Here is a 17094-nt window from a genome sequence, read left to right on the forward strand (position 1 = left end):
AATCTCACTTTGTCACTCTTGGTAGAATGCTGTGGCGTTATAAATTATAGAAACCTCAAACTCTTGGGCTCCAGTGATCCTCTTGACTCAGCATCCTGAGTAGCTAGGACTACAGGTGCCCACCACAATGCCCAGATATTTTTTTTAAGAGACAGAGCCTCTTGCTCAGGCTGCTCTTGAACTCCTGAGCTCAAGCAATCCACCTGCTTCAGCCTCCCAGAGTGCTAGAATTACAGGTGGGAGTATGATTTCCTTCTTAATTTCATACTTGATGCAATAATTGTTCAGCATCAGGTCATTTAATTTCCATGATTTTGTATTGGTTTAAGTGTTTCTCTTGTGATTAATTTCTGTATTAGCTTCTGTTTATGTGGAAAATTACACATAGCTTTCTTCTGCGAGGGTCTGAGAAGGTACATGGTATGAACTTGATTTTGTTGAATTAGTTGAGACCTGTTTTGTGGCCTAACATATGCTCCATCTTGGAGAATGTTCATATGCTACTTAAAAGAGTGCATTCTGTAGTTTGGGGGAAGAATGTTCTGTAAATGTCTGTTAAGTCCATTTGACTTAGAGTTTGGTTTAAGTCTATTTATTTGTTTTCTGCTTTGATTTATTAAGCTCCAACAGTAGGGTATTGAGGTGCCTGGTAATTATGATGATACTGTTTATTCACTTGCTTAGCTCTAGTAAAAGTTGCTTTCTGTATCTGAGAGCTCCTAATATTTAGAATTGTTACGTCATTTTGCTGAATCACTCCCTTTAGCATTGTATTAATATAATGACCTTATTTGTCTTTCTTTACCTTTGTTGGCTTTAAGTCAATTTTATCTGATATTATAATGGCTACACCTGCTCTCTTTTGATTTCTATTGCGTGGAATATTTTCTTACCTCATTTCATGTTAAGTTCTGTGTGCTTCCTTATGATTTAAATGTGTTTCCTACAGATGTAAGATATTTGTGTTATATTTTCTCATCCATTGAGTCAGTCTATATCTTTTGGGAGGAGCATTCAGTCAGTTATTAATTGATTGCATTGGTATGTGGGATATTGGTCTATTAATACTTTTAGATAGGCCCTATTCCTTTGTTTTACCTCTTCTTCAATTGTTTTATAAGAAATGAGTTTGAGGTTTTGTTTTTTGGTTAGGTGATCTTACATGTGTTGATATCTGTTGTGCTGATTTGTTAACAGTGCTGTTCTAAACATTTTTTGCAAGAAAGGTCTGGTCATGGCAAATTCCTTCCATATTTGCTTGTCTGGAAAATACTTATTTCTCCATAGATTGTGAATCTTAGCTTTGCAAGCTACAGAGTTGTAGGTTGGCAGTTGTGTTCTGTTTGAGTCAATTGAAGATGTGTAAGGTTCTTCTGAGAAGTCTATAGTTGGCCCGATTGGTTTTTCTTTGTAGATTGTTGTAGATTGTTGGCTTGCTTTCACTTTGACCTTCACCAGATTGATTATTATGTGTCTTGGAGATGACTTGTTTGCTATGAATCTTCATGGTGTTTAATGTCTATCTTATATCTGAATGTTTGAATTTCTGGCAATACCATGGGAGTTTTTCTCAAATAGGTTTTTTATACTTTTATCTCTTTCTTCTTATCCCACAGGGATACCTATAACTCAAATGTTATTTCACTTCAAATAGTTCCATATCTCTCTCAATTATGGTTTGACTTTTTAATATTCTTTTCTGCCTCTTTGAATGACTGGGTTATCTTAAGAGCCTTCTCTTCAAGCTATGGGATTCTTCTCCTTGGTTTATCCTGTTGTGAGTGCTTTGCTGTGCTTTGAAATTCCCTAAATTATTCTTTTAATTATTTATGTTCTATTATATCCTTTCACATGTTGTCTAGCTCTCTAGTGACTTTTTAATTTTTTGCATTGATCTCCAGAATTTTATTGTTTGTTCCTCTGTTTGGTTTTCAACTGTCTCTTCAATTCCAGTTGTCTTATTTGGCATCCATAATTTGAATTCTATTTTTGTCTTTTCAACAATTTCTTCGAGTGGGTCCATAGTGTTCCCTTGAAGGTGTAGAACTGTTTTGTTTTTTTCATGTTGCCAAGGTTCTTTTGCTGGTTTCTTCTCTTCTGGCTCCTTGTTCTTCTTTGGCTTTGGGTTAATAGGATTGCAGGGCATCTGTTTTCCTTTGCTGGGGAGTATCTTGAACCAAGTCCAGGAGTGATATCTGCTTAGGACTGTGCAGCCCTGTGTGATGTGTTGGACCTCATGTAGCTTCCCCCAGCCCAGTAGTAATGGTGGAGACTCTGGGTGGAGTACTGGGATCCAGTCACAACTCTTGAGTCTCAGGAATAGAGTTGCAGGCCCAGTGGTGGCTGTGGACTTGTGCACAGGAAGAGCTTCAAATTTTGCTCTGGAGCTTTAAGGGGCAGGGCCATCCATATAGGGGGCTGTTCCACTAGCACTGGAAGTACTGATGCCCAGTTGTATAGGCATAGGTTTGTCTCAGTGGCCCAGGGTACATATAGGTGGTCCAGGGCTGTTGACCAGCCAAGGTTTTCCCTCTATACCCAGGATCCAATAAGGCCATAACACATGCTTCCTAATAGGTGCCTGTGGCATTCTGTGCTCCTCTCCTTTTCAGCTTCTACATCAGGGAGGAAGGATGCTCGGCCCCCAGTCATACATAGGGTATGATGTGGGGGAATGTCAGTTTCCTCCTGGCATAGTGGGGTGAAGCAAATCTACTGCTAGAAGGCTGGGTCCTGAGTAGACATTCTCCTTGCACCACAGTGATTAGGATTGTATTGGTTACAGAAATGTGAGATTGATGGGCACCAGACCTCTGCTGCACCTACTTTCCAATCAGCTCAGAGGTCTGATTTCAAAGAGCTTTGGGAGGAAAGATTCTGAATAAATAAAAAGAATGATCTTCCCTCCTCACCTCCATGGCAGAAAAAATATTGTTCCAGAAATGAATGGGAAGAGCTTAGTTGCAGGATCACTCTACTCTGTGCCTAAGAAAACTCTGTGATATGAGGGTCTCCCTGAACATGAGGTAGGGAAGGAAAGATTAAAGGGGAGTGAGATGCCTTGGTGTAGGTATCTCCCAAAATAGATTCTGGACACCAAGAGAAATATGTCCAACTTAGTGTTTTATCTTCTTATATAATATGCCAAGCACTATTTCAAAACCATACCAAAGAGAAAACTATGCTATGAAGTGGGACTTTGTATTATTTCATACACACATGTGTATGTGAACACAAACATATATGTGATCATTAAATAAAGTTGTTTTCAAGAGCAAAGCTATAACATATATGTGATTAATAATTATTCTAAGAAAAAAATGCATTAGAGGCAAGTGATGCTAGGATAGTCATAGGTCTGAGTCAGGTCAATAATAAATCTCTCTATAAGGGATTTCCATACAGTGCTTTTATTAGCATAGAGAAAAGAGCAGATTGTAGAGAGCATCAGAACCATGGAAGGAAATGGTGTCTTTTCAACTTCACCTAGTTTTTTTTTTTTTGGTCCTTAGTTAAAGGTTTCTTTTTTATATAATTAAAGTATTGATAGAAATCATCTGTGAAAACCAATGGAATCTCCTTCTTAAATCCTGCTTGTTAATAAGTTTATAGGTCAGCCACGTTAGTTCCAATGAACTATAATTCCAAGAGAGTTAAGATGTAAAATATAAGGACTGAGTATGTATCATAGACTTTTACTTATGAATTATTATAAAATAAATTCTCAGAGAGCCAGAAAATAATCATCTCTAATTCAATAAGCAAATTAGTTAAAATATTTGTTCCCTCAGTGAAAATAGAAAAATAAGACTAAAATTTATATTTGTGGATATTTGTGTATGAGTATATAGAAAGAGAGAGAGAGGCTGAGGGATAGTGGCTCATACCTGTAATTCCAGCACTTGGTGAGACTTGAGGCCAGGAATTCAAAACCAGCCTGAGCAACATAGTGAGGTCCTGTCTCTACAAAAAATAAGAAAATATTAGCAGAGCATGGTGATGAGTCTCTATATTCCCAAGAGGCTCAGGAGGCTGAGCCCTGGATTTTGAGGCTATGATCATGTCATTGCTCTTCAGCATCTATATAGTTTCAAGTAGTATTTTTAAAAAAATCTGGACATCTCTTAATTTATAAATGATTATGTTTAAAAATTCCAAATTTTATCTTTCAAATACTAGTGGAATTGATATTTCATTACCTACCTATGAATCAGCCGTGGCGGATTTTAACTGTAGGCCTGTTCTTCCTCATTTGTGTTCTTATGACTTCTGTTCTCTGAGAGTCAATAGGGTAGCCTGAGAGATACAACCTGATTTCAGTATCAAATTCCAGAGAAAATGAGCTTTACATTTTTGGATCTTAGTATATGGATTGTCCTCAATTCTGTGCCCCCCTCCACAGCATGTATGAGCAAAAGTTGACTCCAGTACCACTAAGGAAATTGTCAGACATTTATACCCAGTGACATGTTGGGTGCATATTTTCCTTTGTTTTTACTTATTTGAAATATGTCAGTGTTCACAATGGCCATACATGCACCTGAGAAATCGTCTGTGGCATTTATGTGTAATTTAAGGCTGATTTATTCCTAATTCTTACCTCATGTTTCATGTATGATGTTAGTGCTGTGGTGGAAACTAAAATCCTGCATCAGACCTCCTGGTAGCACTGTTTGAGTCCTTTTATTTAGGCATATTTACAAATATATCAATTTTACTTCAGGTATTATTTGCTTTGATAAGACAAGTAACTTGACTTTTGAAAAGATATTTACAAAATCTCCGTAATGGGAGTTTTGATTTCTAACTTGACTCTAGATTATGGTTCTGAAAATAAAGCTCTGTGCAGGACATAGGAAAGTCTTTTAGGGGTGGGACACAGTTATAAAAGAGACTTTACCCAACAACTGCAATCAATATAACCTGGTTCTTTGTACCCTCCATGAATCCCCAACAAGTAAAAAAAGAAAAATCTTTCTCTTGCTCTGATGATCAGTGTAGGCTATCGAGGACATGTGTTATTAAAACATATATAAAATAAAATAAAATAAATGAAGTAAAATGAGCAAGCCAGGTGGCCTGACTACATTTCCAGGTGTGTCATTTTCTGTGGAAGGGATGATTCACTGCAGTAACTAGATGCGTGAGTTCTGTTTGAATTTATCTTTTATTCTCTCTTAAAATATTTTGAAAGGCAATTCATGAAGAAATGCTCATTCTGAAAAAAAATCCAAAGTTCCTTGCTTCTATTTGGGGCTAAATTTTAAAACATATATGTCAAATTGGATACAATTCTGATTGTGCAAGCAGTTAAGTTCAAAAAACAATGTTAGCAATGTTTAATAATAAGGAAAATTCACCAGGGTATCTGTACACTGTGCTTATTTTTCCTATAAAAATACAGAACTATTCACAGATGCCCATGCAGATGTGGTTTTAATTTCCTCTCCACCTGATACCATTGGCTCTTATTAGGAGGCTTCTAATCACCTTGGATAGATATTTCTTGCAATGATGCATGGTCCGCACTGCATGCTGTCCTTGTGCTTCCTGCCATTAGGGGATAACGTGTCTTATTTGGAAATACAGTGATAATTTCTGTTAGATCACGCTCAGTCAGCTTACATAATAACACTTATATTTTGTGAATCATTTCAGATTTCAGAGAGCTACGCCTTCCTACCACGAGAAGCGGTGACACGATTTCTAATGAGCTGCTCAGAGTGCCAGAAAAGAATGCATTTAAACCCCGATGGAACAGATCATAAAGGTAGCCGCGGTGTCAAATAGGGAGATTTAAAGTAATTTCATTCCTAATGGCAATTTATATATCATATTTTTATAATAACGTCGTCGACCGAAAGAGTTCAACAAGTCAGATCATCTCATCTATTCAAGTAGGAGGCAGTGAAGTTTGAATATCCACTTACATAGTCACGCAGCGCCCATTCTGAAAAGAAAGACAGTTTCAGCTGTGGCAAATGACATTTTCCCCCTATAGTAATGTTTTAATTTCCATTTATTATATGTATGTCATGCTATTTTAGATATATGCAGCAAGAAAATTGGTTTCTACCAATATCCTTTTAAATCTAATCATTTCTTGTTTCTAAAAATCATGACTAATGTGCCCCTCCTTCACTAAAACTTTTCATAGAAAAGTTCTAATTTGGCTTTAGCTTTCATTAAGATTATCTAGATTATTTTCCCAAGTGTGAATTTCTCTCAGATATCATACTAATCTCAGAGATGTATAGAGGCCAGCCCATTCCTGTGTGTTGGAAGATGTGTGGCCTGGCCAAAAAAAAAAAAAAAAAAAAAAAAAGAGGAAAATTTCTTTAGCCCTCAGGAAGTACATATAGAAATTAATTCTGTAGCCAAGGAGAAAACTACAAGTAATTGGGTTTAATTGTTGTATTAGCTTTAATCATTTTTATTCAGGATCTTTAAAATCTCCTTTGCATTTAAAAATGATGTATCCATACTGTTAATATGTGTCAATATTCTTTTTGAAATCTTATCAGTTATTTGTCCTACAGTCTATCTGTGATGCAACTAAATTTTTGGACACATGGTATCTAGAATCCTATTTCAATTGGGACAAAGTGGATCATTCTGAAATTATAGGTAGAATGCAGTATTATTTTCATTACCCACTAAAATGTCTTATTACAGATAATGGAAAACCTCCCACTTTGGTGACCAGCATGATTGACTACAACATGCCGATTACCATGGCCTACATGAAGCACATGAAACTGCAGCTGCTGAACTCACAGCAGGACGAGGTACGGCACACACGTCCATGCTTTTATCACTTGCAAATTGCAGTGAAGTTGGATAACTATGAACAGCATATTAAGCATGATGGAGTATTGAAGGCAGTAATTTGTGTTTTAATGAGTGTCACCAGGGTTGCACAGAAGTGGGCAGTGAACAGGGACTCCTAGTCCACGACACAAAATCTCTGTATCTCAGTGTAGTGTCCGACTGTGTCCATTCCCAAGGAAGATTCATTTTCCTTAGTAGACCAACATTGAGCTAGCCTTGATATAGTGCTAGAAAGTTCAGTGGAAAAAATTCAGAGTAAGGTACTCCAAATAAGTGAATTTCCAAGGAAATTTAAGTACTAACGTGATTTTTCCTTTATAGATCTAATAGGTATTTCAAGGATAATCATTTCTAGACTGTGCAAATCTTGCATGTATTTTAACATTATTTTTTAGGTTAATCACTACTCTATATATTTGCCTATTTACTTTTTTGCATTTTCTGGCGACAATTTATGATGATTCTTCTTAAATGAAGATATTGTGACATTTCAAATGATTCTATTTAATTTGCATAATGAGAATCTAGCAATGTATAAGGTACTAAATGCATATTTTTTTAATATCCTTTAGAATTCTAGTTAGCTACGCATTTTGGTTGAAGTATTTCAAAAGGAAGGACAAGTTATATATGTGCCCTGTTTATATTTTACAAAAGATAAAACAATAGCAGATATACTATACGTGCTTAGTAAATTTTTATTAACTAGATAGTAGCCATTAATTAATAGAAATATTCAGGTTATCTCTATTTGAAGCAGGTCCTTCGTTTAAGAGATTACCTCTTTAAAATTCTTCTAGGACAGAAAATTTGGTTCAATGTGTATTTTTCAAATGTAAAATTATTTATTTACTAAGGTATAATTGCATTCTTTTAAAATTACTTTGTTTAGCTAATTTGCTTCATAAAATTCAAATCAAAGTTTAGGTGTTTTTTTTTTTTTCTGTATTTAAACAGGATTTGACCTAAAGCTTTATTTATAAAATTGTTTGACTTCAACAAACTTTATTCAGGATAAACTCCATTTTAAAAATCCATATTAATTCAGTAACAGTATCAGATTACATATTGCCAGATGGCTACATATAAATAATTGAATAAATAGTAATAAAATCATTGGGTTAAAGACATCAAAACAAGAAAATATCAGTTTGTCCATCCCTGAGAGTGAAAAGAATTTATTTCCATGATTCATTATATAATTGAAAAAAAATATGATGTCTCATAAACTAGTTAGAGCTGTCAGATTTTTTAGGAAGCTCATTCAGATGTTGATATGTGTATTTCTGGGCCAAAATGTAGGAAGATCGACTTTGTGCCAGCAATGCAACCCACATATGCTGATCCATCCTGGCTTCTAAAAAATCATAATTATTTTACACAAAAGAAATTAGATCTTTTCAAATTTGTTACTAGATTGGGAAAATCATTTATATGAAAAAAAACCCTAAATTGGATGTATACCACCTTAGAATATTTAGATAAATGACTAGATTATTTATAAAAATTTTTAGAGTATCTCCTGTGTGTCTTATACTCATGCAAAAAAGCAATGAATAAACTGAGAACAAACCTATCTTTGTGAAGCTTAGAGGGAGGGGAACATACAATAAAATAATGGATGTAGGTACATAAGAAGACACTAAATGCTGTTGAGAGAAGTGAATAAGGCCAGGGATGGCACTTTCTTTAGAACTAGGGACCATATTTTTAAAAGGCTTCCTGGGATTTCTGTCAATTATACAGAAATGAAATATGTGTATGTACACATACAGGGATATGTATGAGTATGTATATATTGGGCATATACCACAAGGTTCCTGAGGTAGGTGCATATTTGGTAGCTGTAGGAATAGGAAGATAGTCAGCGTGGTTGGAGCAGAATGAACAAGGTAGAGGAAATAGAAGAGTTTGGAGAGAGTGGAAATCCAGGTTATGTCGGGCCTTCTATTTTAAGAGTCTTTAAATTTTACTCTGAGTAATATGGAGAGCTATTAGATTGTGGTTCTGAGCTATTAGATTGAGGTTCTGAGCAGAGAAAGCATATGATGTGATCTATATTTGAATATAATTATGTGGCCTGAGAATAGAATGAAGAGGAGAAAAGTGGATACAGAGGCGCTGGTAGAAGGTTACTGCAGAAATCAATGTGGATGAAGAGCTAACAGAGCTCTTTCCCTTTCTGCATAAGGCTTCGGCCTGTCAGGAAATTTTTAACTTTGTTCTCCCTTAAAACTGACTAAATTGATGACAACTGTGTGACTAGACAACATAGCTAATGACCAAAATGATCCCAACTGGTGAACACTATCAAAAGACAGAAATGCATGGTAAGCATCTTCAGAGGTGTGAGTTGGATGATTCTTACAATTGGCATGTCCCTTGGGGAACTGAAATCCCGACCCGTGGCATCATAAGAGATTCTGTTTCGGGGCGTGGAGCTTCTGTGCAGGGTTCCCAACTTACCTTATATGAACATTCTTTTCTTAACACCTGTGCTATCACATGGAGTGATAAGGAAAATGGGGCTAGTTAACCAGGTTAACTAGAATGGTACATGACTCTTTCTCCAAGGAAGAGAAAAACCGAATGTTGATAGGGTTCTAAGCTGTTTACTGCTCAATGAATCGGATGCCAGGGATGGTCAGTGGCAGGCTTGTGAGTAAACATTTCCTTGAAGGATGTTTCAGGTTATAGGAAAGAGGACAATAGTGGCTTGGATCAGAAGGATACTAGTTAAGGCAGTAAAGAGAGATGAGATAATGACTATATTTTAAAATTTATTGACAGGTTGGCGATGGAGTGTGTAAGGAAGTCAAGAGCCAATCATGATTCTGAGGTTTTTAATTTGAGCAAGCGGGGTAGAATTTCTATTAGCTAAATTTCTATTTCTATTTTTTCTATGGGAAAAATCTCTACCCAGAATAGATTTGAGGTATGATGTTAGAATTTCAACTATAAGCTCTTGATTAGAAATCCCAGTAGATTTGAGAGATTTATTAGACATTCAAGTATATTTCTCAACCGAATGGTTGGCATGTAAAATTGATAGCAAAGAACTCAGCTGGACATAAGACTATAGGCAGGTAGCATGAAAAGCTACGTACTGGAGGGTATTATTGAAGTAGTGACTATAAATTGAGGAACAATGCCCAATGACCTCAATTTAGAAAATTCCAATGTTATCACATCTGGAAGATAAAGAGGAATAAATAACAGATACCAAGAAAGAGTAGCCAGTGTGTTAGCAGGAAAATCAGGAGAGTTTGTGAACTCAAAAGGAAGTCTAACGTAAGTTTTCACGGAGCCCAGTGTAATATAGTGTGTCAAATCAGGTTGTAAGTCAATTAAAAAGGAGACTGAAAGTTAAATTTGTATTTAGCCTTGTCAGAGTTAATGCTGTTCTTGACAAGAGTAGTTAGTAGTTGTGGGGTGGTAAGGACAGAAACCTGTTTGGTGTGAGTACGAGACAGAGTTGTAGGCAGAAAGGTATAGGGAAGGGAGCAGAGAACTGGGCGTAGCTGGAGGGAAGACGGAGACAGTAGGAGTTTTTTATATTTATGTTTCTAATATCAAATATCAGAAATGATAGCGTATTTTCACATGGATGAGAGTCATACAGCAGAGGTAAATAACGGATGCAGTGAAAAGGAAGAATAATTGATAAATCAATATCCTTGGCATGAGTAGGGAGGATTTCTTGTGTGAAATTGAAAGGGTTGGCTTCAGAATAGTCACATCCAGGAGGGCTGAAGCCTCCTGCCCGTGGTGGAGGTTGGGGAAGGGTTCTTCTGTTGGTTCCTTCCTCCTCAGGGGAAAAAAATAAGTGAGACTGAGAATGTTTGAGAAGGTATTGGACGTTTCAACATAAGGTGTGAGGAGTAGAAATCTAGACAGTAGGGAACACATACACCACGATAATGGGTTTCTCTTGAGTTTCATGGCATTACATTTAAGGCGAAATTTAAAACCGGTGAAATCATTTAAATGATTGCTTATCTCCATATTCACTTTTTGGAAACAGATCAATATAAAGGCTATGTGTGGCCCCAAAGAGGAAGTGTAGATGGTTTTTAGTTATCGATTTCTGTGTAGCACTCTCAAAACGTAGTGGAAATAATAACACAACATTTCTTATTTCTCCTTATTCAGTGGGTTAAGAATTCAGAAAAGACTCTCTGGGGTGTTTCTCTTGTTATTTCTGGCATAACCTAGTATCACTTCCTTGGTTACATTGCAGACTGCATCGTCCAAGAAAATGTCACTGACCCATCTGGCTCCTCGATGCTCCTTTCCATGACCCCTCACTCTCTCTGCCTCTTAGAGTAGTCAGATGTCTTGTAAGGCAGTTGGCTTCCAGGACACAGGAAGCAGCCGGAGCATCACTTCTGCCACATTCTATTGATCAAAGCAAATAACAAAGCCACCAAGGGAAGGAGGACATAAATACTGCCTGTTGATCTGTGGAGTGGCATGCGTGTACAGGGAGGAAAGGAACTGATGGCAGCCATCTTTGGAAATTAGCTTCTGTAATGGTCAATAACCATGAGAAATTACAGAAGGAATATATGCATTTGATTTCATTAAAACTCTTTATAGATGTGACAGTTGGTATTCTTAAAAAGGCATAGAAATATGAAAAGTGAGTTATATTTCATAGGTAATGATGGGGGATAATATTTCAAATATTCTTAATCATTAAGCTACTTTTGATAAATCCTTTAAATGATGATGCTTTCCTTATATTAAAAAAAAAACTTAACAGCACATTTGGCTACATAAACATTTTAATCTCTGGTCCAAACTATTTAAAAAGTGTGCTGAGAAGAGTATCATTTAGTGGTTATGTATACTGACTATTCATAAGATGCCATAGCAGTTTGTACAACCACTTCACAGACCTGGGATCATCATATTTAGTGTTTCTTTAACTATATGTACACAAAAACTCATATTCTCACATACATATGTTTTACATACATGGATTTATATATGCCATAAAAATGATATTTTACTGCATTACACGAAGTTAGCTATTTGTGATATCTATAACAAATGTTTATAGAGACTATGTTTTTATGTGGAACTAATTTAGAAACACGCTGGTCACCTTTACCATTATACTTAAATTTATTGTATATGTTTGTATAATAAATGTGCATCTTGTTATATACCATGTAATTTGTTGTATATTCTGCATAGCAATATCAAGCTGTGACATGCTTATTATTTTTTACATTGTTCTACTTCAAATATATTACACACACTCAATCCTCATTCCACTCTATGATGTTGGTACTATCATTATTCCCACTGTAGGAGTAAAGAAACTGAGATACAGAAATATCAGGTAACTTGCTTCAGGTAACACACCTATTCTCATAAGTGTCAGAGCACGGATCTGAATCTGGGAAGTCTGGCTTCTGAGAATGTTCTTTAAAACCTTATGAAGTCACAGACACTACAGATAGTATACATAATAGGTATCTATATCACCTGTGTGGGAATATGTATAGGATATGTATTTATGTATGGCACACTGGTAACATTGAAGACTCTTAGTTTTTTCCATATACACACACACATACTCATTTATATATGGGAATATGTATTTTCAGATACATTGGGTTTTCTTGGAATTTAGATTTGAAGAAAGTGTAAGGTACAGAGAGAAGGGCATGCCACCCGGAGAAGTCTACGTGCTGATTGCTCAGCGGTCGGGTAGGGAGGCATTTTCTTGCTGAATTAATGAAGAGTTAGCGCTGCTCCGTACACCCAGCTATGACCAGACCTCTGATCAAAGAAGGGCCCCACAACCCTTTGGACCTGACTCAGGGATCAGAATGCCAATCTGTTAGTCCACCAGAACACTTGGGTCCCCCAGCCATAGCAACTTTCATCTTGACAGTAAGATGTCATTTATGACACTTTTCTATTTAGATAAGCAGTTTTCTCAGGGCTGGGTGACTTCAGATGAATCCCAGTTCTGTCGTAATTAATAATCAGGGAGATTATTTCACTTCTCTGGGTCTCAATTTCTTCATCTGTGAAAGTAAATGACTACTAGTATCTGACTGCTACGTTATAATGAAGAGCACATGAGTAAACAGATGTAGAGAACAGGGTCTTCAACAGAAACAGCAGCACAGCTCCAGCGGCTACTAATTATCATGTTAGTGTTAATTCTTATTTTAGTGGTGAACTTTCAGATCAAATATTTACCAATAAAATCGAATGCGGTGATTTTGATTGAACATTGACACGTTAGCCTGGTTTCTCAGGTCTTCTTGCTGAATAAATACACAATTTATTAAAAAACCAAGTTTCTCAAAAGGAGTTTACTTCGATGAAATGTCTGTGGCAAAATACCATAGACGCGGTTCAAGTTAATATTTGACAGGTTTTGATGAATTGGCCGCTTGGCAAATGGCCTTTGGGTAATTTACCCATTTTGTGAAGTGACGTTTAGTAAATGGATCTTGCACAGTTTTATCTAGAACTCCTTTTTACAGTGCAATCCTACTCACCTGTCAGGAAAGCAAGGGTGTACTAAGATGACCTTTCTCTCCATCATATGCTGACTTTGAATCTACACATTAGTCTGTCTATTATTGGAATCTATCTTGTTTGCCAATGAAAAACATTTTTAGAACATCTTTCTTGCTGCATTCTAAGATTTTGCTTATTAACATTTTATTAGGTCCTTTAATTTTTAATCAAAACTTTTCACGTTATATTTTTAATCAAAACTCTTTATGTTTTGAGACTGACTCTTTCTGGAGGTATTTGCTATTACTGTAACATCCATTCTTTCATTGTTAAGGCTAATTTCCAAGCTCAGTTCTCTGTAGAGATAATCTTTACCTTTAAAAGCTATGTGTACTTGGTGGTGCCTGTGGCTCAGTGAGTAGGGCACCGGCCCTATATGCTGAGGGTGGCAGGTTCAAACCTAGCCCTGGCCAAACTGCAACAAAAATATAGCCAGACATTGTGGTGGGTGCCTGTAGTCCCAGCTTCTTGGGAGGCTGAGGCAAGAGAATTGCCTAAGCCTAAGAGCTGGAGGTTGTTGTGAGCTGTGACGCTATCGTACTCTACCCTGGGTGATAAAGTGAGACTCTGTCTCTAAAAAAAAAAAAAATTAAAATTAAAAATTAAAAAAAGCTATGTGTACATAGATACATTGATTGAATATTCACAAGTCTTAAAATTCCTCGAAGGGAGAAATGATTTCATTATTTTTTATTCCAAACATCTATTGCTATGTAACGTGTTTTACTGAGTTCTGTAAAAACTTGCTTACTACCTAAACTCTAATGGACCCTATACATAAAACGGTCCTTATTTGAATGTATTATATTTTATGATGCTTGATGATATTTTAAAACCATTTTCAGGATGAAAGTTCAATAGAAAGTGATGAATTTGACATGAGCGATTCAACACGGATGTCAGCCGTGAACTCTGATCTCAGCTCCAACCTGGAGGAAAGAATGCAGAGTCCTCAGACTCTTCATGGCCAGCAAGATGGTAAGCCTTTCAGCTTGAACAAACAAATAAATGAGACAATAAAACTATGATGAGTCAGAATCTGTTGAAATGGCAATCAGGTATTACTTCTTGTCCCCATTGTTTATCTGTTTCTGTTGAGACCTTTCTCTTTGTACTCAGGTTGTATCATCACCTTATCGTATCTGGATTCAAGTGCTGTGTTCAGAAACAACGTGTTAGACTGATGTATAAATGGATTTTCTTATTTCAGAGTATTCTGGGGTTATACATGTTTTGGTTACGTAATTTGCTTTTTCCCTTCATCATGAAAGTGTGCACTGTACCCTTCAGGTCTGAATTTACCCAGCCCCTCCTTTCCCCTACTTGATTTCTGTTGAGTTTTACTCCCACACGTGCATATAAGTGTTGAGCTACCGTGTTTCCCTGAAAATAAGACACTGTCTTATATTTATTTTTTCTCTGGAACACACACTAGGGCTGGGTCTTCCTTTCTTATATTTATTTTTTCTCAGGAAGACACACTAGGGATGTCTTCCTTTCCGCACCGAAATGCATGGCGTGGCTAGGCAGCGTATCTAGCCCATCACTATGTCTTATTATTGGGGTCAGACTTATATTTAACAAATGCATGGAAATCTTGCTAGGGCTTATTTTTTGGGTAGGTCTTATTTTCGAGGAAACATGGTACTAGTCACGTGTATGAGTAATAAAATCTAAACTTACTCATGTTTTGCTCCCTGAGCTTAAAATTTGTGTTATATCAATGTAATTTGTGTTTCTGTGATAATATTTCCCAGCTTTGGTTTCTTGAGCTATCATTCTTGTGACTGACCTAAGAGTTTGTGATCAAAAGATGACTTTGTGTGTTTTTATTTATATCATCTTCCTTAAAAGACGAGTTGTAAATAAAAATCAACAGGTATTAAAGGACAATATTACCAGAGTGATTTTTGATAGGTAAGAGGATATTTTTCTGTAACTTTGAGGAACTTTATGGAGCTCTTAAGAAAAAGTGATCATAAGCTCTTATTTCTAACTTTGTTGAAGATTCCTGAATTACCCACTGGTTTTGATGGGAGGAAAGTTGGATATATGTAGAATGGTTGTGGTAGTTAACATTTTAAATGTAGTATTTTCAGAAGTCTTTGGATATTTTTGTATTTGTAAATATAAAATTATGATTACAAGTACATATGCCTTAGTTGGGTAATTTTGGATAAAAATTAAGGATTATAAATAAAAGGAAATTGGCCAATTTTATTCAAAATTAGTTTATTGTATCTGTAATCAGCTAGTTGACAAGAACTGTTGACTGTACAGTGTTGTGCCTACATCTGTTGGCAGGGGAAAGAAATCTTTCCTTGCTTTTTTGACAATTGCTATCTAAAACTGGTTGCAAAAGATCATTGTATTTCCATTTGCTATTTGTGTTCTGTTTATGTTGTCAAGGCTTCAGAAATCCCTAGCTTTAAGTGTATAAAAAAATTGGGGGTACTTCTCTTTTTCTCATTTCAGAAGAGTCTAAACGATGTTGGTATCCTTGTTGGGTTGAATTAAGAGAAAAGAAGTAAAGCATTATCAGTACCTTGAATGTTGCATTTCACTTGCTTCATTGTGGAATAGCTATGGTAATGGAAAGGGCATTTATTCAGGAATGCAATAAAAAATGAACTTCTTCTAATTTAGATATAAATGATCTTTTCTAAAACATGAGTAGAAAATCCTCAGATTTTTTAATGATAATTGTATGGCATAAGAATCACAAAATAATCAAAATGATTTTGGTAATAATATATCACTTTATTAATTTATGTGTTTATATATTTTACCTGTTTATAACCTCATCACTTTTAGTCTGTAATTTTTGAGAATATAGGTATAGGAGGATGTCCCATCATGAAAATTTCTTGTTATCTTAATTGGAATTGCCAATTATGGATCTTTGGTTAGAGCACAGCTGTTGTGATCTAAATCTGTATTGATTTTTATAAAATGCAGTGGAATAACTTCATATATTACTTACTCTCAGGGCAAGGTGCTTTCTCATGCTGTATTGATGTGTGCTTTGAGAATAATGACTTATCTAGCGTCCCTTCTCCAACATACTCACATTCATCATTGATTTTTTTTCTTTCTGCTTCAACAGTTTTCCCTCATCCTAGTGGGCTATTAATATTAGCATACAAACATAATGTAATAAATATCTTCTTTATAAAGCCTCCATTAATCCTGTCTTAATCCATTTGTGGTGGTATAAGAAAATGCCTGAGACTGGGTACTTTAGAAAGAGAATAAATTTATTTCTTGCAGTTCTGGAGCCCAAGATCTGTGGGGTCCAAGATCTAGGCATCAGCAGGATCATGTTCAATGTCTAGTGAGAGCCTGGTCTCCACTTCTAGAATGACACCATTTTCTACATCCTTGGGAGGGGAGAAACTGTGTCCTTTCATGATGGAAGGGGCACAGGGATGAATAAGGGCTGAAATCCCACTGACCAATACTTTTATAAGAGCACCTAATCCCATTCAGGAGAGTGGAACTCCCTGAGTCGATCACATCCTAAAAGCCGTACCTCTTATTAAGGTTGCATTAGGAATTAAATCTCAGCATGACTTTTGGGGAGCACAAAACATCCCAAACATAGCAGATCCCATCCTGTCCCTCCATTCATTGTCCCATTTCTTTGCAACCACCTCTGCCATGTACTTTACAGTAAAACTCTTTGGAAGTGTTGTCTCACCATTTCCACTTCCT

At 36.1% G+C, this 17094-nt stretch overlaps 1 protein-coding gene across 11 annotated transcripts in view; it reads left to right on the top strand.

Moving 5' to 3' along the window:
• NOL4 (nucleolar protein 4) overlaps positions 1-17094 on the top strand; it is a 356755-nt gene that overhangs the window by 109175 nt on the left and 230486 nt on the right. For all 11 annotated transcript variants that reach the window (XM_023510255.1, XM_023510256.1, XM_003784753.2 and 8 more), the window contains 3 exons: positions 5659-5770; positions 6676-6788; positions 14226-14358. In XM_023510255.1, the coding sequence (XP_023366023.1) occupies positions 5710-5770; positions 6676-6788; positions 14226-14358 (307 nt within the window). In that variant the 5' untranslated portion in view covers positions 5659-5709. The remainder of the gene's footprint in view (positions 1-5658; positions 5771-6675; positions 6789-14225; positions 14359-17094) is intronic.

This window comes from Otolemur garnettii, unplaced genomic scaffold (genome assembly GCF_000181295.1).
Source record: "Otolemur garnettii isolate 467f Iridium unplaced genomic scaffold, OtoGar3 scaffold00012, whole genome shotgun sequence".
Classification (NCBI taxonomy): Eukaryota; Metazoa; Chordata; class Mammalia; order Primates; family Galagidae; genus Otolemur; species Otolemur garnettii.